General features: G+C 39.4%; 2 protein-coding genes and 2 pseudogenes across 3 annotated transcripts in view; 1 reads left to right on the plus strand and 3 right to left on the minus strand.

Annotated features, from left to right (window-relative positions):
• LOC131783209 (uncharacterized) overlaps positions 1-23,552 on the minus strand; it is a 227,665-nt gene that overhangs the window by 93,122 nt on the left and 110,991 nt on the right. The window lies entirely within an intron of this gene.
• LOC136277302 (uncharacterized) lies at positions 2,742-7,376 on the minus strand (annotated as a pseudogene).
• Positions 7,513-12,934, plus strand: LOC131787456 (RNA 3'-terminal phosphate cyclase-like protein). 2 transcript variants are annotated; one of them, XM_066159172.1, is made up of 9 exons: positions 7,513-7,542; positions 7,966-8,037; positions 8,412-8,587; positions 9,048-9,122; positions 9,852-9,976; positions 10,454-10,579; positions 11,326-11,482; positions 11,748-11,851; positions 12,645-12,934. In XM_066159172.1, exons 1-9 carry the CDS (start codon positions 7,518-7,520, stop codon positions 12,802-12,804), a joined length of 1,020 nt encoding a protein of 339 aa, XP_066015269.1. In that variant the 5' UTR covers positions 7,513-7,517; the 3' UTR covers positions 12,805-12,934. The 2 variants fall into 2 exon arrangements, with proteins under 2 accessions (XP_066015269.1, XP_066015270.1); XM_066159173.1 differs by lacking the exon at positions 7,513-7,542 and adding an exon at positions 7,679-7,826.
• On the minus strand, positions 13,304-19,162 carry LOC131783239 (uncharacterized; annotated as a pseudogene).

Here is a 23,552-nt window from a genome sequence, read left to right on the forward strand (position 1 = left end):
TACCGACGAACGAAAGGAAATTGCGATAAAACAAGAGCCACTAAACCCATCCGTGTCATCATTTATCTCAATCTCTACGCTCCATCACGCACGGGAAACCACAGAAACAAAACCAAAGGTCACGCCAGCCTGCGCTCAAGATAATCCTGACAATTCGCCCACCATGGTACCAGCGCAAACACAGCAGCGAGAAAATTTCGCGATTAAACAAGAAATTAATCCAGCCAATTCTCAGCCAATTAATTACGAAACACCCTTTCAAGAACCATTAAATCTAATAAACTTGCAGACCAAACAAGCAGAGCTTATTTCCCTGCTAGTAGAACAGCAAAAACGAAACATTCTACCAGCTAAAGAACCGCCTCTTTTCTCAGGAAATGCTTTCGACTACCCGGCGTTTGTGACGGCGTTCGACTCCATCATTTCGGAAAACGTCTCATCGAATAAAGATCGTCTCTATTTCCTTGAAAAGTACATCGTGGGTGGGGCAAATGAGATTGTAAGGGGATTTCTACTCGTCAATTCTGAAAGCGCGTACACCGAAGCGCGAAAACCCTTGGATCAGCGATTTGGCAATCCAGTGCACGTGGCGGAGGCCTACAAATCATGCCTATTTAATTGGTCACAGATTAAGGATGGAGATAGCGCCGGTCTTCAAGCCCTGTCTGACTTTCTCTTTCGTTGTCACGAGGCCGTAAGGATCGTAGGATCCAGTGGCGAGCTTGACTCTACGCCAACGTTGACTCGAGTCAGCGCTAAGTTGCCATCGTATTCCGGCGTTAAGTGGTGTCGTTACGCATACGATACTCGGGAGAAATCCGGATCAAACGTGTCCTTCGCCGAATTCGTTCAATTCGTCAAGGAAGAATCCGATTTGGCAAATGATCCAGTCTTCTCGCCGGACGTCTTGAAAAGGGAAAGAAAGGGCCTTGAAACTACAAAGGATTACAGAGGCAAAGGACGAAACAAGGCAGACAGCTTTGCCATTAGCACCATCCAGGAACAATGCCCTCTATGCAAGGGGACACACCCCCTCACCAAATGTCAGGAGTTCAAGAAGAAAAGGGTGGAAGAGAGAAGAGAGTTTGTAAAGACCAAGGGCCTTTGTTTTGGCTGCCTGAAATCAGTTCACCTGTCCAGCAGCTGTCGATCACGGCTTACCTGTGAAGAGTGTGGCAAACCTCACCCAACTCTCCTTCACAACTCTGTTCAAACCGCGAAGCGCCCTCCAAGAAATAGTAAACTAAGGAATTCTGACCTGCAAGCCAAGAACCTCCCGATCGCCGCCGGATATGCTTTCATTACTTCCGGCAACGAGTCAACGAGCACGAACGAAAGTGTGTGCGGCTCAACAAGTTCACCCGACGTTGACAACACCACCTCTATGATTGTGCCGGTTGTTGTTCACTTAACACACATGTGATATCAGGTACGGGATCGAGCCCAAGCGACAGCTGTGGGAGGCGAGCGCTCTCACTCGCTACTGCGCCACGCCGCTCCCCTGACCTATGTATTTTCCTGTTTCATTTTATTTGTATTTCATTGATTTTTAATATGTTTATCCTACTAAACTCAGCTTCTATTTGTTTATTTTAAACCCTTAAGGTACTAAATGCCTATGCACTGAAGAGTTCATTGTTCTCGAGAAACGTAGCGTGATGTTTATCCGGAGACTGGTTGAGGTGTTAAGACTTCTTTTTCACACTCACATGAAAATTTTAAACCCTTAATATGCCAAATGCCTGGGCGCTGAAGAGTTCATTGTTCTCGAGAAATGTAGCGTGTTGTTTGTTTTAACAATTTTTTAGTTTCAGCTTGTTATCCTGTGATAAAATCATTGTTGAAAGTCCTTGTTTAGAAGATAACCTCTTGCTTTCATTGTAACAGCCGGGCTCAATTGCTATTCTTTAATTTTCCACTTCTTGCCTCGATGAAATGTTTAAAAATTAAGCGAATTTTCAGTTAAAAGCGAGGCTAAGAAGGCTAATATACGTGCCGAAAAGAAGAAAAAGTATAATCATAACCGCCATTAAGAAAAATGATTAATGCAGGAACAAACTTCATTGCGTAGCACGCGCTCGATTGAGTGCGAGTGAAAACCTCGTTGCCAAGCTCCTCTCTCCATGGGGGAGGATAGAACCCTGGGAACCTGTCGTGTGAATGACACCAGCTTGACACCGGCACACACGAGCGAGAACCGGGGGGTGCCATTCTTCGCGCGCGTATCTTGCGCTCGTCAAGAGCTCTAGCCTCGCAAGGTAGAAACGAAGACACATTCTTGGAGGTTCCATGCAGCAAATAATAGGGCTTGTTGTGTAACACGTGTCAGGGTTGAGACAACACAGTGTAACGAGCCAAACACGGGAGCAATTTGTTTGGATAATCTGTGGCTATCTTAAGTAGGACAACTTTCCCCTCTTTCCTTATTGCACTGCTGCCATACTGGAATTAGGCAATACAATATGACACTAATACTTCTTGTAACAATGAAGAAACACTTACAACCTTGCATACTGGAAATATGATACTCATCACAAACAGTGCTTACAACATCAACAGAGCTTCTTACAATATGTATTGCAACACTGTACTATTAATGATCAATTATTGTTAGACTGTAATATATTAAATTTTATGCTAAGTGAAATTTTTTTCTTGAGAAGTTGAAGAAACTCATCACTGCTGTAAAAGATTTTGACACATCTACCACCACTACTATTTGAACAACATTCCCCAGCATATGTTTATTGATAATATTTTTAATACACAACTGTTAAGTAAATTTTCCCAAAAATACCTTTTACAAGATACAAAACTGAATGCAAAAAATAGGACATTTTGATTATGACAAAATAAATTTTTTAAAAAATCATGGCAAGTAAACTTCTACACATTACCAGTAGATTCTAAGCTTCTGCTGGTATATAACATCAGTGTTAGAAATAAATACAAGCTTATTAATGAATTACAAAAATCTCATGATATATGAAAGTCAGGACTCAGTTTGAGATGGCCCATAGAGCTTGGAACAGACCTTTAGAAGTTTTCCTGCTGTTATTTTTCTTTTCCAATACTCAGTCCAATACTGACTGATCTGTGACCGCAAGTGATGGCAATCCTGCTGTTGAATTGTGATCAACTTTTTGTTCCTTACCAACTGCACGTTTTGAACAGAAAGTTGGGCCACTTGATGCAGTGACTGAGAGGCTTTGGCCAGCTTTCAATGTCATTCATTGGCTGACAATAAACAGACCAATCCCTTATGGGGTATGCAATGTTAGTGATCCATGTATCCTCAATGTATTTTATTAGTTCCTGAAGTGTCGCTGTGGTTGCCTGTAGGTTAAGCCGCTGGAACTGAGTAAAAATCTCTTTGCTAGGCAGTAAGGGTAATGCACGCAGTTTTCTAATGTACCTGTGCATACCATTATCCTCCATGCACAGTGCTTGCAGACCAAGATCTTGCATCTGATAAAAATGAGCAAAAAATTTTTAGTATTTGCATTGATGGAGAGCATGACTACTATCTCTAACTGAAAAAAGTTTGTAAACATACCACTTGAAAAAAAAAAAAAAAAAAAAAAAAAAAAAATGGGAAGTTTGTTTGGACTAAACATCTAGCCCTATTAGAAAGATAAGCCATGCATGAACTTGCCCCTGAGGTCGGCCAATCCTAGCGTTTATTTGGATGCCGTTGTTAGCAAATTGCATATTGCTAATATGATCTAATTGTCCAGGTGAGAGTTGTCATAAAAAAAGACTGAGAGCAATTAATATTTTGACAACCAGAGGGGGAAATTATCAATCATTTTCTCCGAAAAAACAGTCCTCTACAAGACAAACTTGTTCCAGATGATTTGGGAAGGGTACATGTAAGAGTGAAAGAGTAGGAGCATGTCAGGGGGGCTGATAAGAAATGAGAAGGTTGGTCAAAGAGCTTGATGGCCTAAAACTGTAATTCTGTTGGTGCAAGGAGCTCAGATGATGATACATGTGCATGAAACTTAACTTGACAAATTCCATTTACCTTTTTCCACACCAACTGGGTCCAGTGAAGAGGACATCCCTGCAGCTTTACATGTGGGACAACAGACTGATGTGCTCCCCACAATGCCTTGTCAAAATCTGCTGTAACAAATTGCACATGAAGCCATTCCCCAGGTAGACAATGGATGATCTCTCTAAAAATCTGATAGATAAAGGAACAATAATGCATTCAAAAGAGGACATTTTTTTGGTTTTTAAATGAGCACATTTTCCTTTGTTTTGATTGGCTGTCAAGATAACTTTGGTTTTGATATTAGAAATTTCACTTGAAGAGTGCTCTAACCACTATTTTCCTTTAAAAAAGATAAGACTGAGCAGTAAAAGGGAGTCATATGTAAACTAACCTTCTTGTAATCTCTCTTTTTCTTTGGGGATATTAAGACAAATGCTAATGGCACTTGTGTTGCAGACACCACAGATGTAACAAACGCACTAATTGATACAAGTTGGTGAAAGGGGTCTTTAACTATCTTGTCATTTCTGTCAATGTACCAAGTTTTTGTTGCAGCTAGCTGACTCAGCTGTTGTTCTGTAGCAAAAATAAGGTGGCGTCACTTCTTTACTTTCACCTCTGCTTGGTAAAAACCTGGTGGAATGATGTCCTCTTTAAGGGAGAAATTGAGGTCTTTCACATCTTCTGACCTCATTTTCTAATGCAAATGATTTACTGCACGTACAATATGATCCACTTTGGGCAAAGCTGGGCACACTGAGGTTACAGGCAGAGCTTCCTGAAGAATCCATACAAAAGTGAAAATTGCAGCAAAAATTAATAAGGCCATGAATAAGGCCAGAGTATGAATGGGAAAGGAAAGTTCAATAATTTGCTGTAAGGGGGGCAGGGGGGGTTACCTGCCCTTGACTAGGAGACTGGTTGCAATTTTTTTTTAGAAAATGCACTTTTTTAAAAATGGTTTGTGGAAAAAAAAAGGTATCCAATTCAAAATTCCTATAATTGGAATTATGACAAATATTGCACAATAGTTCTATATTTGGTTATCAAGATATGATTAACAGTTTATGTAACCTTCCTTTTATTAACTGCAATTTAAGGAAAATATTTTGTTCACCCTTTAACTCCCAGAGATGATGAACAGGTAACTTCTCCCTATAATATTCATACATTATCCAGCAAACAGGTAATGAGATTGTTAATGCTCTTCTCTAGCTGCCAAACATTTCCTTGTTGACAAATTACAAGAATTTGGTGTTAGATCAAGACAACAACTTCTACCTGATTAGTTTGAATATTCTCATGCCCTGTTTGCCACACAATGTTTAGATATTACAGTGAGAAGTTAAAAGTAAATCACTTTTGGAAGTTTAAGGGTTAAGAGGCTTGGAACTTCTGTGATTGATGTGCTCCTCCAATTATTTTTCCAGGCTCATTTGTCATATAGTGAAGTCTAATGAAGTCTAATGTTATTATAAATCTGAATGTGTTATATCACAAATGCTGCAATCCCATTGGCTATGCTGCCCACTATAGATAAGTAACCCTTGATTACTATGTGGTAGCTTATTCTGGCTAAGTACACATCCACTATCACAAAATAGAGATCTAAGTACAGATAATTAAACACTCTCTTTGGATCACATTGCTGAGACTACTTGGTACTGGCTATTGTACTACTTACGCTGTAAGTTTTGGCTTAAATATTCCATTGAAGAAAAACAAATAACCTCATTAAAATTCTCACTTGCATTCTTCATGGCTATCTGTAGAGGATCTGTCTGACCTTCAAGTTCTACCACAGCAGGGGCACCCATACTGGTTATCAAAACATAACAGAGCAAAATGAGTTTCTAAAATAATGAACTTGCCAGAATGGACTGAAATGGACTGTAACCAAGGTATAGCTCAAGATCTCAACCCTTATCATTGGGCTTTAACAATCTTTGTTTGTTGGGTTAATAATATAACCCTTTAACTCCCAAGATCTGATTGTTAATTCTCCCCTCTAGCTGCTACACATTTCCTTATAAATTGGTTACAAGACTTCTGTGTTCAATCAAGGCAATATCTTGTACCTAATGAGTTTGAATATTCTCTTGACATGTTTACTGAATAATGTATGGCTATTACTGGGAGAAGTTACATATTAATCATATTAATCATAATCTGGGAGTTAAAGGGTCAAGTACCTTGACTGTAGTGCTCTCCTTCCTAATACTCTTCTGCAAATTGACATAAAAAAGTGTGAGTTAAAATTATATTTAAGCGATTAAAATGTCCAGAAACTGTTATTAAATGTTCCTCAGCCTGACACAGTTAGATGTTAACTTATAAGGTTGTAGTAGCAACTTTGAAGGGTCATGTAACCCTTCCCTACATGAATAAAATGCAATGCAAAAAACATTTTCTCATTATTTGTCTTAGAATTAACATGTTTAACTCTTTGAGGCCAAGTGGCCACGACTTCTGGAGTTTTTGGTTTTGTTCTCAATGATTGCCTTATTTAGCTGAGATTTTATAGAAAACTGTTTAAAAATTATTGTAAACCATACCTGCTGTGGGTAAAATGTCAATATTCTCAGTGTCTTCTGTTGGCTGAAAAAAAAAAAAACACAATAGGAAAGTAAAATAGCTTGATTACTGGGAAACTCAGAAAACCATGAACTTCACAAATATTACTTTTAAATTTGATGTATCGAAGAAACATGGCAGCCAGCCATCAGTCAGGTGTGAAAAATCTCAACCTCACGCAGTCAACGCTGATTAGTTTGTGCTCTATTATTTAATTTTGCTTACATATCCTGATCACACATATGATTGGTCATTACACATTATTATTCTGGACACGATGGTTTTCTGAGTTTGAAAGAAATGTAAGTGCCTTCAAACTGGGACGTCATTCTACATTGTCTGGACAAAGATCATTAATATCCTCTCTGAGAGTATCGCTACTATATCAAACTAAAAATCTCCACCAACTTGATTATGATAATTTGTAAGTGTTGTTTGACTCACGTGTAACCGAAATTACACGTGCGTTGTCAAAATTATGGTAGATCCACTAAATTAACTTATTCAAAAAACAATGGCTAGAAAGCTTACCTCTAAGTCATCTACATATTCAAAGTGGTCTTCTTCCTCTACCTCATCGAGGTCATCGTCATACCTAGAAGAAAATCGAGAAAGTTCTCCATCGCGACTTTTGCTGTGAAAAAGTAAATTGGACAACGATTGCTTCGTTTCCGCTATTATCAACCACTACCGCAAGAAATGACTTTGATCGATGTATAAATTGCGTCAAAACGTTAATTCGGTATGTTGTTATGTACAAGTGAATCACTGCGGAAAAGATCTCAAGATTCGCTGATTTGGAATGTCATTACCACTCACCCTTCCAAACCGTCGTCCGCCATCTTGAACGAAAACGTAAGTTACTGGTCCAGCAGCAAAATCCAGAGTGTAAGAGTATATCATATATGACAAGTGGAAAGGTCACCCACGTACGTTTTTCAACATGGCGGCTGATTTGACATACGAAGGTTGTAATTTTTTCCGACAAAGACTTGTTTTGGCGACGCTTAGCGGTAAATCAGTGAAAATAAAAAACATAGGAGCAACTTCAGAATACTGAAGTTGCTCCTATGTTTTTTATTTTTAATACCGCAACTCATTTACATGTCATTGAATAAGAATAGCGTCTATTGTGTTATGCCTCGATCTTCAAAGCCTCCCGACACATGTAAGTGAGGCGGACCAGAGTTGCGGGGTATTCTGAAGTTTAGCCAAAACATAAGAGCTGTTGAAGACGATCCTGGGCTAAAAGGTGCGTCCATTATTGAACTGATTATAGAAATCACAGCCTTTTCAGCTGCTGACTTCAGCTCCAAAAAACTTATATAAAATATGCTTCGTGTTTTGCCGTGTAATTTGAGAATTTTTGCTGTCTATGTAACCCTTTAAAGATTTTGAAGCAAGTTTTATACGGCTCCTGGACAAGGTAACAAACGGATCACGAATAGAAATTAATGAAACAGGTAAGTCTTCAGTTAATTTATCAGATAATTTTTGTTATTTGTTTATAAGAGTTTAATGAATGATAGCACTGCCCGGCCAGGTAATGTCCATTATAGAGGTCCTGTTAGGGGTTATCGGGATACAGAATAAAAACATTATAGGGATACGGGATACTTAAGGAAAAAAGTAACGGGATATTTAAAATATAATTATATTCCGGGATGTAAACTTGAATTTTAGGATAGAAACTATAGGAAGTAATAGGATACAGGATGTTTAAGCCAAACATTAATACTATAGGGGACACCTGGACCCCCCCCCCCCTTCCTAATGGGGCCAAATTATTAAAGCTATATTATCCTTATGTTTGGTTATTTTGTTTCCTTTTCCAAAGGTACAATGCTGTTTTATAAACCTGGCCTGTTAACTGGAGGAACCATTGACCATGACTGTAATCCTCAAAGATCCATTGGTTATTACCTAGAAGCAGTGGTGCTGCTGGCACCATTTTGCAAGAAACCTATCAGACTTACTCTGAAAGGAATAACAAATGACAGACATGATCCAACAGTAAGCCAGAAATAATATCATATTTTTTTATTGCGGAGAATTGACCCTTTAAGCCCTCAGAGTGATGAGCTTCTAACTTCTCCTTAAAGTACACTGCTGTATAATTCAAGAAGATCATGAGGATAACAGAAATGATCACCAACACAAGAAGCTTTGACTGTTGGACAAATTTTCCTTGTCATCACCAAAGCAAATATATAAAGAATCAAACAGTACGTCAAATATGGATACTGATGTGAGGTTGTAAAGAGTTAAATGCAAAAAAGATCAAATGTTAATTCAAATTTTTCTGTTGATATTTTCCAGTTTCTCTCTGTTTTGTAAAAACTCTCATTTCATATCTAATAGTGTAGACAAAAATAAGATGGAAAATGAGCTTGTATAGAGGTGCATAATTAGATTACTTCTGAGAAACGTGCCTTTCCTAGAATTTGATGATTGCTGAATTATGTTATTTTAGGTTGACATCATTAAAACAGTTACTCTCCTTCTGGTAAAGAAGTTTGTGGTGGACGATGAAGGCTTAGATTTAAAGGTATCATTAGCTATTATTAATGAATGTAATTATTATTATTATTATTATCATTATTAATGATTTTCCAAGTAGAATTTTAACACATGCAAAAGATTGAGTCATGCATTAATTGTACCATCAGTGAACTTAGTTGGAAAGAAAGTTAAATAATATGACTCAGCTGCCTCTTTCAACATGATTGAATATATCTCCTCTTCTTGAAGTAGTAAGCTAAGTTATGTAATTAACAAGGTCACCATAATAACTAAGCAATTCTATGTATATATTCAATATATACATATATACAATATACAATATGTATATTAAAATATTAGAGCAGAGAGTAGAGATGCACATCAAGATACCTCATATAGTGCCCCTTAATTTAGGATAAAAAGTTATTCACTAAACTTAAGGCATAACTAAAATGGCTTAGATCAAAGAGGAAGACAAAAGATGAAGTACATCAAAAATTAATATTGAGTCAAATAATATTGTGAAAGTACTTTTTTCTGGTTAGTAGAGGAAAGAGGACTGCAGTAGATCATTCTTACTAAACATTATAAGGGCCATATTTTTACCAAAACAATGGAATTGGCCGCGGCAAAATTGGTGTCTAAGACAATCCCATTGGATTTGAACTCCTTTCCTTTTTATCAGTTTCTTTAATTTGTTGCAATTGATTTACATGGCTGTTCAAAACACTATGAAATATAATATTATCATTTCACTGACTTTTTTTTGTCACAGATTGTGAAAAGGGGAGCACCTCCAGAAGGAGGAGGGGAGGTGGTATTCTCTTGTCCTGTGGGGAGAAACTTGCGGCCATTACAATTCACAGATCCTGGCAAGATAAAAAGAATAAGAGGCCTTGCGTATCCTTTACTTTTTCCCTTGGTATAAGTGTTATAACTTTATTAAAGAGACTGTAAGATCAACTGCTTGCTTATTATTTTTCATGTAATTCGTATTGACTTGTATCATTCTTTATATTTTTCATACCTCCTTGATAGTGTTTTTTGTTAAATTTGTCAGCATTTTTCCTCATCAGGCACACCTTTTCTTACATTTCCATACTGCCTGTTAATTCAAAGTCCTCTTGTATTTAAAGCCAGTTTCTATAAATTATCACTTTTTAAGTCAGTTTACCAAAAGTTGCTCTTGGCGCAGTTCTCTTAAATAATTTATGATTTTAGCTTCAACGACTTCTTCTACGACTAGTATTGCTGCTGCCAAAATAAAATATATTTTGAGTTGTTGTGATAATGTTTTTCCTGTTATAGAGACCATTTCACATAGATCGCTATTTTTTTTTTGATAAAAGCTGATTGCCTTAACCAAACCTTAAACAGGTATGCTATGAGAGTTTCTCCAGCTATTTGTAATAGGGTGGTTGATGCAGTGCGTGGTGTTTTGAACCAGTTTGTGTCCAATATCTACATTTATACAGATCACTGCAAAGGAGGTCAATCTGGAAAGTATGTCATTTTATAACAAATCTTTAACTTTTTTACCAGGGAATCAGCATGTTTCACCATTATTCATAAATTAAATATCCACAACAAGACAAAAAATTATCTTTCTATATTTCTCTACTGAGCTTAAAGCTTACCATCTTCTTCTATTTACAAAACATGGTGCTATCGACATTGCTGATCCTAGCAGAGTGCAGGATATGTGTCATATATGAAATTCATAATGGGCCTTTGAGTCTCTGTGGCTCAGTGGTAGAGCATGGGAGTGTGGAATCTGAAGGTTTGAGGTTCAATTCCTCATGGGGACTCAGAATTTTTTCTTTGTTCTGTGCTCATGAGAAGATGACAACCATATTTCTTAATATCCAAAGTGGCAAAATTTATGAGAAGTTTTACTACTCCTCCCCCTCCCCTGGAAGGGGTGACCGTCCATTGTAAATTGCCCTCGGCATTTTTTAGATTTACTTAAGAAGTTATCAGTACCCAGTCATACTCCTGAGCAGAGAGAGGAACTGTGAGAGTAAGGTGTCTTGTCCAAGAAGGCAAAATTATAACGCTTTCTAGATCTCGTGCCCAGATTTGCTAATGCAACTGAGTCAGTGCACTTCTGTTGTGCTGGTGACATTACAATAAGCAAGCTTTTCAGAGTCTCTTAAAACCAGAGATGCAATGTGTTCTTTTGTCATAAGCATGGTACACCATAAATCATCAGATTAATGATAATCATGATTAAAAATGTCTTCCTCCAGGTCACCAGGGTTTGGAATCTCATTAGTTGCAGAATCAACAACTGGTGCCATGCTAAGTGTTCAGACATCATCTACCCCAGTAGGGGAGGGTCAGCCAGTTGTCCCTGAGGATCTTGGCAAACAGGCAGCTGAAATGTTACTTGAAGAAATTTACAAGGTAAGGCTTTTCCTGCTTTGGTCAGTTTCTTTATTTATACTTTGATCCTTCATTGGCTCATGATATGTTCCTTTATTCTGGTTAGCTACTGTGATTGCTTTCAGTTTTGGATGTACGACACTCAATCAAAATGCACTTCATTAAGAGCTCTTGGCAGCTGGTGATCAGGCTTACACCCATACTAGCTTTCAAAATAATGATTAAAGTATAGCTGTATATTCTGAAATAAGACTCACCATTATTATTTATCTTTCTCCTTTGATAGGGAGGCTGTGTTGACTCTCGCCATCAGAGTGTTGTTCTCCTTTACATGATTCTGGGACAAAGGGATGTTTCTAAAATTCTCACTGGTCCACTGACTCCATATACGTAAGTAGTTGATAATGTCTCTAAGTGAAAAGAGAAAATAAATTCACACAATTTTCTGTTAGCTGGAGTTATGATCTGTTGTGTGTTATTTGGAAAGATTTTTGTAACTGCTTGGCATCAGTCTGGCTCTCATTCAATTGCAAAAAGGAGAGAAGGGAGAAGGAGGAGAAACAGAGAGATTGAAAAGTGGGAAGAGGCAGTGTTAGGGAGTATGATGGAGGACACAGAGGAGGAGACAGGGAGGGAGTGGGAATGGAGAGAGGATAGAAGCATTGTAGGGGGTATATGGAGGGCACAGTGGAGGGGAATGAGGTAGCAGGGGGGCAGGAGGAGGGAGAGAAATTTAGAGGAGGACAGGGAGGGAGGGAGGGGAAATGAAGGGAGACAGAGGGATGGAGAGGGAAAGAGAGAAGGAGAGGAGATGATGAGGAAGGAAAAGATAAAGAAGAGAGGGGAGATAGGAAGAAGGAGAGGGACAGGGTGGCAGGGAGGTGAGGTGTAGAGGATGATGGGAAATGAAGACGAGTGCAGCTCAGATAGAGAGGAAAGGTCGAATGGATAATAGGAAGAGAGGGAAGAAAGGGAGATAATGAAGAATAAGAAGGAGATGAAAGAGAGGTGAGATAGACAGGAAGAAAGGAAAGTGTTGGAAGGAAGGAGAAATGGAGAAAAGTAAGTGGGGAGGGAGGGGAGAGACGGTTGGTGGTGGCAGGTTCATTATTAATGTTATTGTTTTCCTTCTACTCAGTAATTTTTTTTAATTTTCTCAATACTATCATCAACTCTTTTACAGCATTCAATTTTTGAGGCATCTAAAAGAATTTTTTGGAGTGATGTTCAAAATACAAGCACAACAGAGTGATGACGACAGCAGTGTAGCAGGAGGAGAGAGTAAAATCTTGCTATCATGTGTAGGGGCTGGATACACGAACATTAACAAGACTATGGTGTAAACAAAAACAAAAAGCAGTGAAGTCAGGGATATTGAGACCTTGATTCTGTGGAAATTTATTTAATTTTTCATATTATAGAGTGAATGTAAACTTGTCTTCATCTCAAATAAACTCATATTGAGACATGAAATGTTTTTAATCGAGTTTCTGCAATGAAACGTTGAAATGAAGCGAAAAGTCTTTCATTTTAATTGTAAAACTGTAAGAGCGCGCTGATCGAACTGAAGTGCTGACAAGAAATTGCCTAAGGCACTTTGTGTTTCTCCGAGATAAACGTAACGCTGACGTGTGTCTGGGTGTTTTCCCCGAATAGTCTCTAATGTCAAGAGCACGCTGTTTGGACTCAATTGCTGACAAAACGTCGCGTGGGGCATGTTGGGTTACTTCGAGAGTAAAGTAACTATCTTCTAGCTCTAATTTCAAGAGCGGGCTGAAAAGACTGAACTCCTGACAAGAAGTCGCATAAAGCATGTTGTGTTTCTAAGAGAGAAAAGTAACACTAAGCTTTGTTTGGTTGTTCTTCCGCTAAGAGTTTAATTCTGATTTCAAGGGCACGCTGAAAAGACTGAAGTGCTGACAAAACGTCGCCTGAGGTAAACTGGGTTACTCCGAGAGAGAAGTAATACTCGGCTGTATCTGGGTGTTCTTCCCCGAAGAGTTTAACTCTTATGTCAAGAGCACGCTGTTTGGACTGAAGTGCTGACAAAAAGTGGCCTAAGCTGTGTTGGGTTACACCGAGGTCAAAGTAACTCTTAGCTGTGTCTGGGCGTTCTTCCCCAAAAAGTTTAACTCTTATGTCATGAGCACACTGTTTGGACTGAAGTGCTGTCAAAAAGTCGCCTAAGGCATGTTGGGTTACTCCGAGAGAAAAGTAACTCTTAGCTGAGTCTGGATGTTCTTCCCCAAAGAGTTTAACCCTTATGTCAAGAGCACGCTGTTTGGACTTAAGTGCTGACAAAAAGGCGTCTAAGGCATGTTGGGTTACACCAAGGTCAAGGTAACTTTTAGCTGTGTCTGGGTGTTCTTCCCCAAAGAGTCTAACTCTTATGTCATGAGCTCGCTGTTTGGACTTAAGTGCTGACAAAAAGTCGCCTGAGGCATGTTGTGTTACTCCGAGGTCAAAGTAACTCTTAGCTGTGTCTGGGTGGTCCTCCCCAAAAAGTTTAACTCTTATGTCAAGAGCATGCTGTTTGGACTGAAGTGCTGACAAAAAGTCGCCTAAGGCATGTTGGGTTACTCCAAGAGAAAAGTAACTCTGAGCTGTGTTTGAGTGTTCTTCCCCAAAGAGTTTCACTCTTATGTCAAGATCACGCTGTTTGGACTGAAGTGCTGACAAAAAGTCTTCTGAGGCATGTTGTGCTACTCCGAGGTCAAAGTAACTCTTAGCTCCCTCTTGGTGTTCTTTTTCAAACAGTTTCACTCTAATGTCAAGAGCACGCTGTTTGGACTGAAAGGCTGACAAAACGTCGCCTGAGGCGTGCTGGGTTTTTCCGAGAGACAAGTAACTCTTCGCTGTGTCTGGGTGTTCTCCCCCGAGGAGTTTAACTCTTATGTCAAGAGCACACTGTTTGGACTGAAGTGCTGACAAAAAGTCGCCTGAGGCATGTTGGGTTACTCCGAGAGAAAAGTAACTCTGAGCTGTATCTGGATGTTCTTTTCCGAAGAGTTTAGTTCTTATTTTGAGAGCACGCTGAAAAGACGTAACTGCTGACGAGAAGTCGCTTGAGGCATGTTGTGTTTCTCCGAGAGAAAAGTAACTTTGAGCTGTGTCTGGGTGTTCTTCCCCGAAGAGTCCTATTGCAATGTCGAGGGCAAGTTGAAAGGACTGAATGGCACCAGGATAGTTTTGCATCTGATGAATAGCGCAGCCACGGTCCAAATAGCTTCTTAGTAGTCCTTCTTGATGCCAATTTAAATCAAGATGTTTGTTGGGTTTAGCTTTATCTCCTGCATTAACTTTTCCGCTTTGTTTTAAGGTCATTTTATGATAATTTATCCATGTGTCCCACAACTTTGTTGCTTCCTCGGGATTATTCAGTACATTTTTAAGTGTCGAATTGACGTTGCGCTGGAAGGTCCATGAACCAATGGAATGTGGGAGGATCTGTTTATCTATTTCATTTGACATCCTTAGTACAGATTTGCTTATTGCTTGCTTTGTTTCATAATCATAGAACATTTCTGTCGCTTTGCTAACAACGCATATCATTTCTAATCTAAGTAGTTGAGTGGTTGTAACATCTGCCTTTGGCATATCTGCCTCGATTATTCTCAATTCTTTGTTATTCACTGGAGGAATAACAAGGAGACTTCTGTCTCCCAATGCTCTGCATTCATTTAAGGCTGTGGTGTAAAGCTCCAGAGAAGTTGCTTTCTTTTTCTTGAAAAGAAAGTAAGTAACAAGAATTTGCAGTGCAAATACTGTGAGAATTCGCTGTTCGGGGCTATCACTCACCAAGCAAAGAGCTTTTTGTAAGTTCTCAGCTCCGTCATCTATTTTCTCTGAAACCAGTTGACAGATGCCTTTATAACAAAGGAGTTTTCTTTTATCATCTACCGACAAAGAAAAGCCCTCGGCTTTAGAGAGCAGCGTCATCGATCTTCCATGTATCCCCCAAGTCACTTCGGTGAATGCCCAGGACAACAGTAACTGACTATAGAACACGCTCTTTCCAAACGCCTGAGCTTTTTCAGTTGCGTGATCATAAATTTTGTCGATAATTTTTCCCTCGCACCAGAAAAGGGAATCTAGAAAGATTTCCGCCTTTGTGAGGACAGCAAATGCCACGTCACATGTCTTAGGATCGGTGCAGCTCTCCATAAGACTCTGAATAATATTCTGCTTCTCTTCATAGAAATCAATAAATGCTTGCATGGATTGTCCCGTCAAAAACTGTTTATTTAGCTTCTCGAAAAGAGAGACGTAAAATGCAGACAAACGTGCTTTGGCGTTCAGCATGGTTTCTTTCATTTCATCTTGACCTCTTCCTCTTGCAAATGACAGAATCAACTTATGCATCGAAAATGACTCAGGTTTGAAGCTAGAGTCGAGGAAAGACTTTTTCCGAAGCCTATGCAAGATTTTCTTGGCCTCCAGAGTTGTTTTTATACCCATGACAGCTGCAGCAACTGAGTGGTTGAAATCTCCGGAAAGAACACTAAGTGATACCAGCGCTTCTTTTTCAGATAAAGAGAGTCTCTGAAAAGAGGATTCAAATAGGAACTTTAATCGCAGATAGCTTGGATAATCTGGATTGTCCAACAGCTCGAAAAGGCTACTTTCTATTGATTCCTTGAAGGTATCTAAAAATTGACTCGGCTGAGCATTATCTTCAGTAATGGAGGAACACAACAGTTTCATGGCCAAAGGTACGAACCCGCAGATTTTCGCAATTTTCGAGCAGTCAGACGCGGTCGCTTTAGGAAGTAATCCGCTTGGTTTGGGAGAAGGACTCGAGTAATGGCCCTATTCTTACTGCTTGATGGCCTTCAAAATGCACATTCATAAATTCAAGAGATTCCCTTGTGGTAAGAAGAAACATTAAATTTTTGAATTGACTAAGAATGACTTCCAGAAGGTTCATGAAATCCTCCTTCACATTCGGTGCTCCACTTTCGAGTTATTCATCGGCATTGTCAAGAATCATCACAAATTCACCTGAAATGTCTCTTAGAAAGAGAAAAAGTTCCTCTTCAATGGACATCTGCTGAGGAATTTGATCTCTCGTGGAGTGTCTTCTAAAGAAGCTCAGAAGCTGCGTGGTCAGATCGGCCTTTGAAAGAAGCCCTCTCATGGAGAAGAAGTATACGAGAAGTCCTCCAGTTTGAAGTCGATGTCCGACTTCAGTTGCCACAGAAGTCTTACCAAAACCAGGCGAGCCCCATACCGACACGATCCGGGAACGTTTGGAAGTTAAGTGACTGCTGATGTCTTCACATTCTCTCTGACGGCCAGTGAAGTGTGGAACCTTTGAAGGAAGACTTTATGGTGGAAGGAATGGCTTTGAATCTTAAAAGAAGCAAATTGATGCAATTATGAAAGAGCTCATGTAGGTAGTTTGAAGAGAAAAATAACGATGATAATAAATAGTACATTTTACTGTACCATTAAAAATGTGGAAATCATGTTTTAGGGACACAGCTTTAATCATGAGCTTCTTGCTCTTTCCGTGAGGTTGTAATCTTAACAACATCCCACAAGAGTCACGATGCCGGTAAATATAGTGGCTGCGGCTTACTTCTTAAACAAATTGTTTTAAAATAAAAGATAACAGATTGTTTAAGGTGGTATTCTGATTATAGAATAAAATCATTTTCGGGACGAAGATAGGATTTTCAAGACATGTACGAAGCACTTTTGCGAAAACTGGAAGTTGCCCCGTTGAACTATTATTACTAGAGTAAAGAGCAGAAACGCTGTCATTTCATTTCTTCCTTCATGCCAAACTAATGGTTATAAGACTGCCATATTACATCTTAAATTGTTGTTAATCAAGAAATTCTGCAAAGCTTTTAATCAGATTATACCTGTTTGATCTTCATCCATGTTAAGTTTCAAATCATCTATTTCTACCTTCAACAAAGCGAGGTCATCAACTTTTTCTTTTATCGCATTCCCCTGTGCTATTAATTTGCCGACACCTGATTTCACTTCTTCGAGACACTCGATGTATGATCTGGTCTCCTGTCTAAGACTTTCTTCCAATTTGCGAACTTCTTTGGTGGGAAAGTCAGACTCTGTTAGTCCACCGATGGCATCAATGGGATCTGTTATGATTCCAAGAGCTTTGAATGCTTCTTTAGCAAGCTTCACATATTGGTCAAAGGTTGGTTTTTCAAGGGCGAGAATCTTCACTCCTCCACCTCCACCCTTCTTCTTCTTATTTTTGACCCTCGACCGCCCCCATAGTACAAATTTCTTTCTCTCCCCAAGCCTTCAGCTACCATTAAAATCAAATATGGCGGCCATAATTTTCGTTCAGAAAATACTTAGCACTCGCTCGCCAAAATTAGGCCTTTTTTTCAGGCTACCCTTTTCACTGCCTTACACACGTGTGGTGTATCACATCACGTAGCCTGGATCGGAACGTTTTCAAAATGGCCGTTGATTAAGTGTCAAAAAAAATTGCATAAAATTTGGCTTTGAATAATATGTCGTTTATTTGCTCATTTTGGTCTGGAATGTATAGGTACGTACGATTTAGCGTTCAAAACGTGTCTCCATTAAGCGCGCGGCCAAAAACGATTATGTTATCCCTGTGACGTAGAAAAATGTGAAGACACGTCGGCAGCTATGGTGGAGAAAGGAAAAATTTGGAAAGAAGGACGGACGTAATGCGTGGCCGGAGCACCAAATGGTAGCTACAAGAATAATACATATATATCAGGTGTTTTTAAACACTAATTTCCAAATGATGTAGGTATATGGCCAAAATGGATGTGTCTCGATCGTCGACATCGAGGAGATTTTACTCTTCAATGTCGTTGGCCTTATACATACATACACCTTTATTCAAATTCTATATACAAATAAATTTATATATAAAAATTTGAAAAGGGGAGTTTGGAGGTTAGCCCTATATAACAACTCCCCTGAATAAAAAATAAAAAGTAACAAATGTAGAACTATGTACAGAAAAAAAAAAAAAAAAAAATGAAGAAGAAGAAAGGAACTATCTAATGTTTACAATTTTAAAAATATTTTTAATCTTAATTTAAAAAGTTCCAGAGTCCCTGCCTCTACAACATGCTTTGGTAAATTGTTCCAATCGCTAACTACCCTAATAAAAAAAGAGTTTTTAAAACAATTTATCCTCGAAGATTTGAAGTAAAGTTTATAAGAATGATTAGCCCTTGTGGAGCGCACTTTCATAAATTCGAAAAATTCTTGAAAGTCTAAATGGGAGAGGCCTAAAACAATCTTGTAACATTCCACAAGTGAAAAGTAGGTTCTCCGTGTGGATAAAAGAGGCCAATTTAAAATGTTACATCGTTCCTCGTACGGCATTTCACCTCGTTTCTGTCTGAGAGCTAATCTCGATGCACGGCGTTGCACGTTCTCGATTGCATGTATATCTCTCACAAGGTAGGGATTCCACACTGGTACAGCATACTCTAATAGAGGTCTCACCAATGATTTGTAAAGCAGTGAAAAAGAACTTGTATTGGCTGTTCCAACAGTCCGCCTAACGAGTCCCAGGACTTGGTTGGCTTTGTTTACTATGATACTGATGTGTTGAGCCCAGGAGAGATCTTTTGAGATAACAACTCCAAGATCTTTAAAGCTATTAACATCCTTTAAGGTCGAGCCGAGAGTGTAATCCGTAGACGATTTTTCACGGGAATGCGTTATACGCATTGCTTCACGCTTTTCCTCATTGAAACGTTATTGCCATGTATTCGCCCAGTGGCCGAGGCTATCAAGATCAGATTGAAGTGTTTGTATGTCAGAAGTCGGATTACGGAGTTCTCTATAGATCTTAGTGTCATCTGCATACAATTTAATATTGGACGAAACACAGTCAGCAATATCGTCTATGTATGACACGAATAAAATTGGGCCAAGGATGGTGCCCTGCGGGGTGCCAGATACCACGGGCGCCCATTCAGAAAAGGTGCCTCTAACAACAACTCGTTGCTTACGGCAGGTGATGAAGTGCCTTAGCCAGTTGATTAAGTTTCCTACAATACCAAGGCTATGTAGTTCAATAAGTAGGCGCTCGTGGGGAACGCTGTCAAAAGCCTTGGCGAGATCCAAGAAGATGACGTCTGTTGCAAAAGATGAATTTCTCGATTTCTCAAAGTCGTGGATAGTTGAGAGTAATTGAGTCGTAGTTGACCTGCCCTGCAGAAAACCAAATTGGTTTTTGTTTATCACGTCTAGGCTATGCCAAAAGGATGTTATCCTATTTCGTACAATTTTTTCGCTGATCTTGCATACGATAGAGGTAAGTGAGATTGGACGGTAGTTTTCTCTCAAGTGTTTAGAACCTTTCTTATGGAGTGGAACAATATCTGCTGACCTCCAGTCTTCGGGCAAATGCCCAAGCTGGAAAGATTTGTTTACCAAATATGAGATCGAAGGAGCTAACTCCGATGCGCACAATCTTAAAATTACTGGTGAAATACGATCTGGTCCCGGGGACTTTTTCGGTTTGAGGGACTTGAGACACTTCATTACTTCGCAGAAGTGCAGGAAATAACATCGAGTTTCTTGCTGACTGTAGGTTCTAAGGAAGGCATATTTGCGAGGTCCTCAGTAGTAAATACAGAGGAAAAGTACGAGTTTAAGCTGCTAGCAATGCTAGAATCATCTGTCAAGACTTCGTCGCCAACATTTAAGGATACTAAATTATTAGTACCACTGCGTTTACGCTTAACGTAATTCCAGAAAGGCTTAGAATCACCACTGAAGTCAAGTTCCGAGGCCATGTTATTGATGTAAGTCCAGCGAGCTTGGTTGCATTCTCTTTTCACAGCATTGTTTAGCTTTCGGTATTTCTCCTAAAGGACGGGGTTGGCACTTTTTCGAGCTTTGCTATAAAGCGATTTCTTTTTCCTGCACAGGTTAATGAGGTCCTTTGTTATCAAAGGTGCGTTACTTTTTCTCTTGCTTTGACACAAGGGAATACATTGATCCATAGCTGTAAACAACAAGTCTTTCCAGCAGGACCAGTTATAATCAATGTCATCATCGAAAAAGGCACAGCTCCAAGGAATATAAGATAATAAAGACTTCAAATGTGTCCGGTCAGTCTTGCTGTACGAATAGAGAAGCTTCTGGGATTTACGCTCTACATAAGGCGAGCAGAGGATCCTGAAACTAAGGGATCTGTGATCAGAAAAACAATCTCCAACGAGTAATCGATCCACAATATCTGGCGAAGTTGAAATAACTAAGTCCAGAATATTCTGATTCCTTGTAGGCTCTCTGACTAATTACGTTGAGAAATTATCCTAGATTATGTCAATTAAATGAACATAAATATCTGATTGATGCAGAGCTCTATTGCATGGCCAGTCAATGTCCGGCAGGTTAAAATCTCCGAGCAGAATTAATTCGGCTGTTGAATTCAATTCTTGAATACAGATCCGGAGGTCTTCTAAAGGCTTTGTATCTCCTCCAGGGGGCCGATAAAACACACCAAGGGTTATCCGCCGCTCGTGAGAGAAGAGCAAGTCAATGAAAAGCAATTCAGACTCACACTGATGAGTTACGCGAAGAGTAGCTGGAATGCAATCTCGAACTGCAATTAACACACCACCGCCATGACGGCCATTGGTCGTACGATCTTTCCTGAAGACAGTGTAGTGTGAAGGGAAAATTTCGGAGTCGAGAATGGAATGGTCCAAATGCGTCTCAGTTAGTACAATTAAATCGTAGTTCCTCTGAGACATTTCCAACTCAAGTAGGTCGAGTTTGTTGACGATACTGCGAGCGTTTGCATAAAATGTGTGAAGCCCGCGGAGGTTAAATCCATCTTGTCGTGGCTCCGGGTTTGCAGCGCTGGAGTTAACTGGGCCAGGGTTTGGATTAATATCACCACTTCTCATTAGAAATGATGTTTGGAAGCTTGAGACGGAGTTTGGATAGTAGGCAACTCTCGAGGATGAAAACCCTTTGCGACTGATAGTCGGTGTGTAATGGCGGCCGCATCGTGTTTGGTTGTAGGCGACAGCTCGGTCAAACAATCCAATCGACGGTCCATGAAGAGGAAACCGTGTAAAATCATGATTATCAGACGTATGCGGTCTCGCGAGAGCGAAAACAACTTCCCCAGTAAAGATAAGGGAAAGAAATAGCTGAAAACTGCGAGAGCGCCTGAACGCATGACCTACCGCCATCATCACCTTCGACGTTATGCTCCGTACCGGCCTCGAAGACGCCTGTTACGAACATATATAACTACTGAGTTACATCAGGGGAAGATAACCAAAGAATTCAGCTAAAGAGGATGCTGATTAAGTAGCCTGTTCCCACACCGTACACGATTGATCAACATTCTTTTCGGCTGACATTTCGCAAGCGAAAATTACTCTACAGCAACGAAACTCTGGAGCATTAACCAAAGAAATAAGAAATAACATGTTATGTAAACAGAAACGAACACAGCTACCCATTATTACCATAGATTTCGCCGTAGAAAACAAAACACGAAGGCAATTAACTAATCATTCAGTAACAGGAGCACTTTGTTCTAATCTTGACCTGAACACCGCAGGCGAGAAACCGTCTTTGTCAGTCCTCGTCGAAATATTCGTTGGCACGCAGTTGATGCAGCTTGTAAAGAAAAAGTAGTCTCACATCTTTCATGTCCTCAACCTAAGGTGTATTTTTTAAATTTCAAATGAGAAAAAGTTTTTACGGGTTGAGACAGGATCTGAGAGGTAGGGACTTATTTATTTTTTCATATTCTAGAGTTAATGTAAAGTTGTCATTCTGACAACACTCACACGATAAATTCAATGTGAAAAGTTTATTCAGGATGAGCCAGTCAGTCTTCTAGTACTAAGGGAGAAAAATCAATGATTGTAATATTTTACAGGGAGTTGGAATACCAAAATTACAGCAAATACAGAAAAGAAAGTGGTCAAACATAAGACTGACCGACCTAGAATGACTTAATTTTCCCGCGAAACGAATGAGTAATCCGAAACTTCCATGATGCCACGCGAACCTCTTCAATTAATTCGTTTCCATTTCACTTAAACGTCAAAAATGACATTTTTATCTCGAGTAAACTCAGATTAAGACAAGAAGTGTTTTTTAATGAAGTTTCTGAAAAGAAACATTGAGGTGAAGTTAAAAATCTTTTATTTTAGTTAAAGAAAAAAAACAAGACTAAATGGTTCCTTCAAGTTTTCCCAAAATCGTTTAATTTTTCTGCAAATCCAAGTCACTTTTCTTCCCAGAGTGACCGGGGTTTACTCTTCTACACAGCTTAAAAGAGAAGGAGTCCTTCAACTGGGTTTTATCACTAAAGAGAGTGAGTTTCTAAAGAAACTGTGGTGCTGCGTCAGTGGGAGAGTATAGCAAGATAATTTGGTTTTATCAACTGAGTTGTTAAGGTTACTTACCACCTTCGCGGTTGTCCTTCGGGAAAAAAAATCGTTGGAGTACTAGTTTCACCATAATCCTAGCAAACTGTACATCAGAAGAAAGCTTACCAACTGCAGTTTACAATGAAACGACCGATGGTTCTTCTATTGAATCTATCAGGTATCGGATGTCGCAGCACGAACAAAACGGCTGCACAGTCTTGTTCACAAGGCACCAATCAAAAATAGTGTGCAGCACGAACAAAACGGCTGCACAGTCTTGTTCACAAGGCACCAATCAACAATAGTGTGCAGCACGAACAAAACGGCTGCACAGTCTTGTTCACAAGGCACCAATCAACAAGAGTGTGTTCGGCTTTTTTGATATTCTGATTGGTTGTCTAGATATCAGCATCTAAACTTGGAGTAGCTAAAAATATTCGAGGTGTGTTGCGTAAATGGACAACACGAGACAAATATTTCAAATATCAAAGTTTGCCGACACACTTTCGTTTGTCAATATTCCTGAAATTTTTGGCGAAATCTGACGATTGCGAGATTTTAGCAAATGAAGGTTTGCAAACAACTGGCGCTGCGCTAGAAGTTTAACTCGCCTCCTGAAACCGCAAACCAATGGGACAACGGGACCTCCCTGTGTCAATGACGATGGATCAAGATTTCCCGGGAAAAGAAACCCATTGCAGACTCGA

The sequence above is a fragment of the Pocillopora verrucosa genome, chromosome 12, assembly GCF_036669915.1.
Source record: "Pocillopora verrucosa isolate sample1 chromosome 12, ASM3666991v2, whole genome shotgun sequence".
NCBI lineage: Eukaryota > Metazoa > Cnidaria > Anthozoa > Scleractinia > Pocilloporidae > Pocillopora > Pocillopora verrucosa.

What these genes read in the sequence shown, in the direction of transcription:
- LOC131787456 (XM_066159172.1), top strand. Translation starts at nt 7,518, where the DNA reads ATGGCGGCTGATTTGACATACGAAG. An exon ending in ATGAAGGCTTAGATTTAAAG is followed by an intron (nt 9,123 to 9,851) that starts GTATCATTAGCT and finishes TTTTTGTCACAG; the next exon opens with ATTGTGAAAAGGGGAGCACC. An exon ending in AAAGGAGGTCAATCTGGAAA is followed by an intron (nt 10,580 to 11,325) that starts GTATGTCATTTT and finishes GTCTTCCTCCAG; the next exon opens with GTCACCAGGGTTTGGAATCT.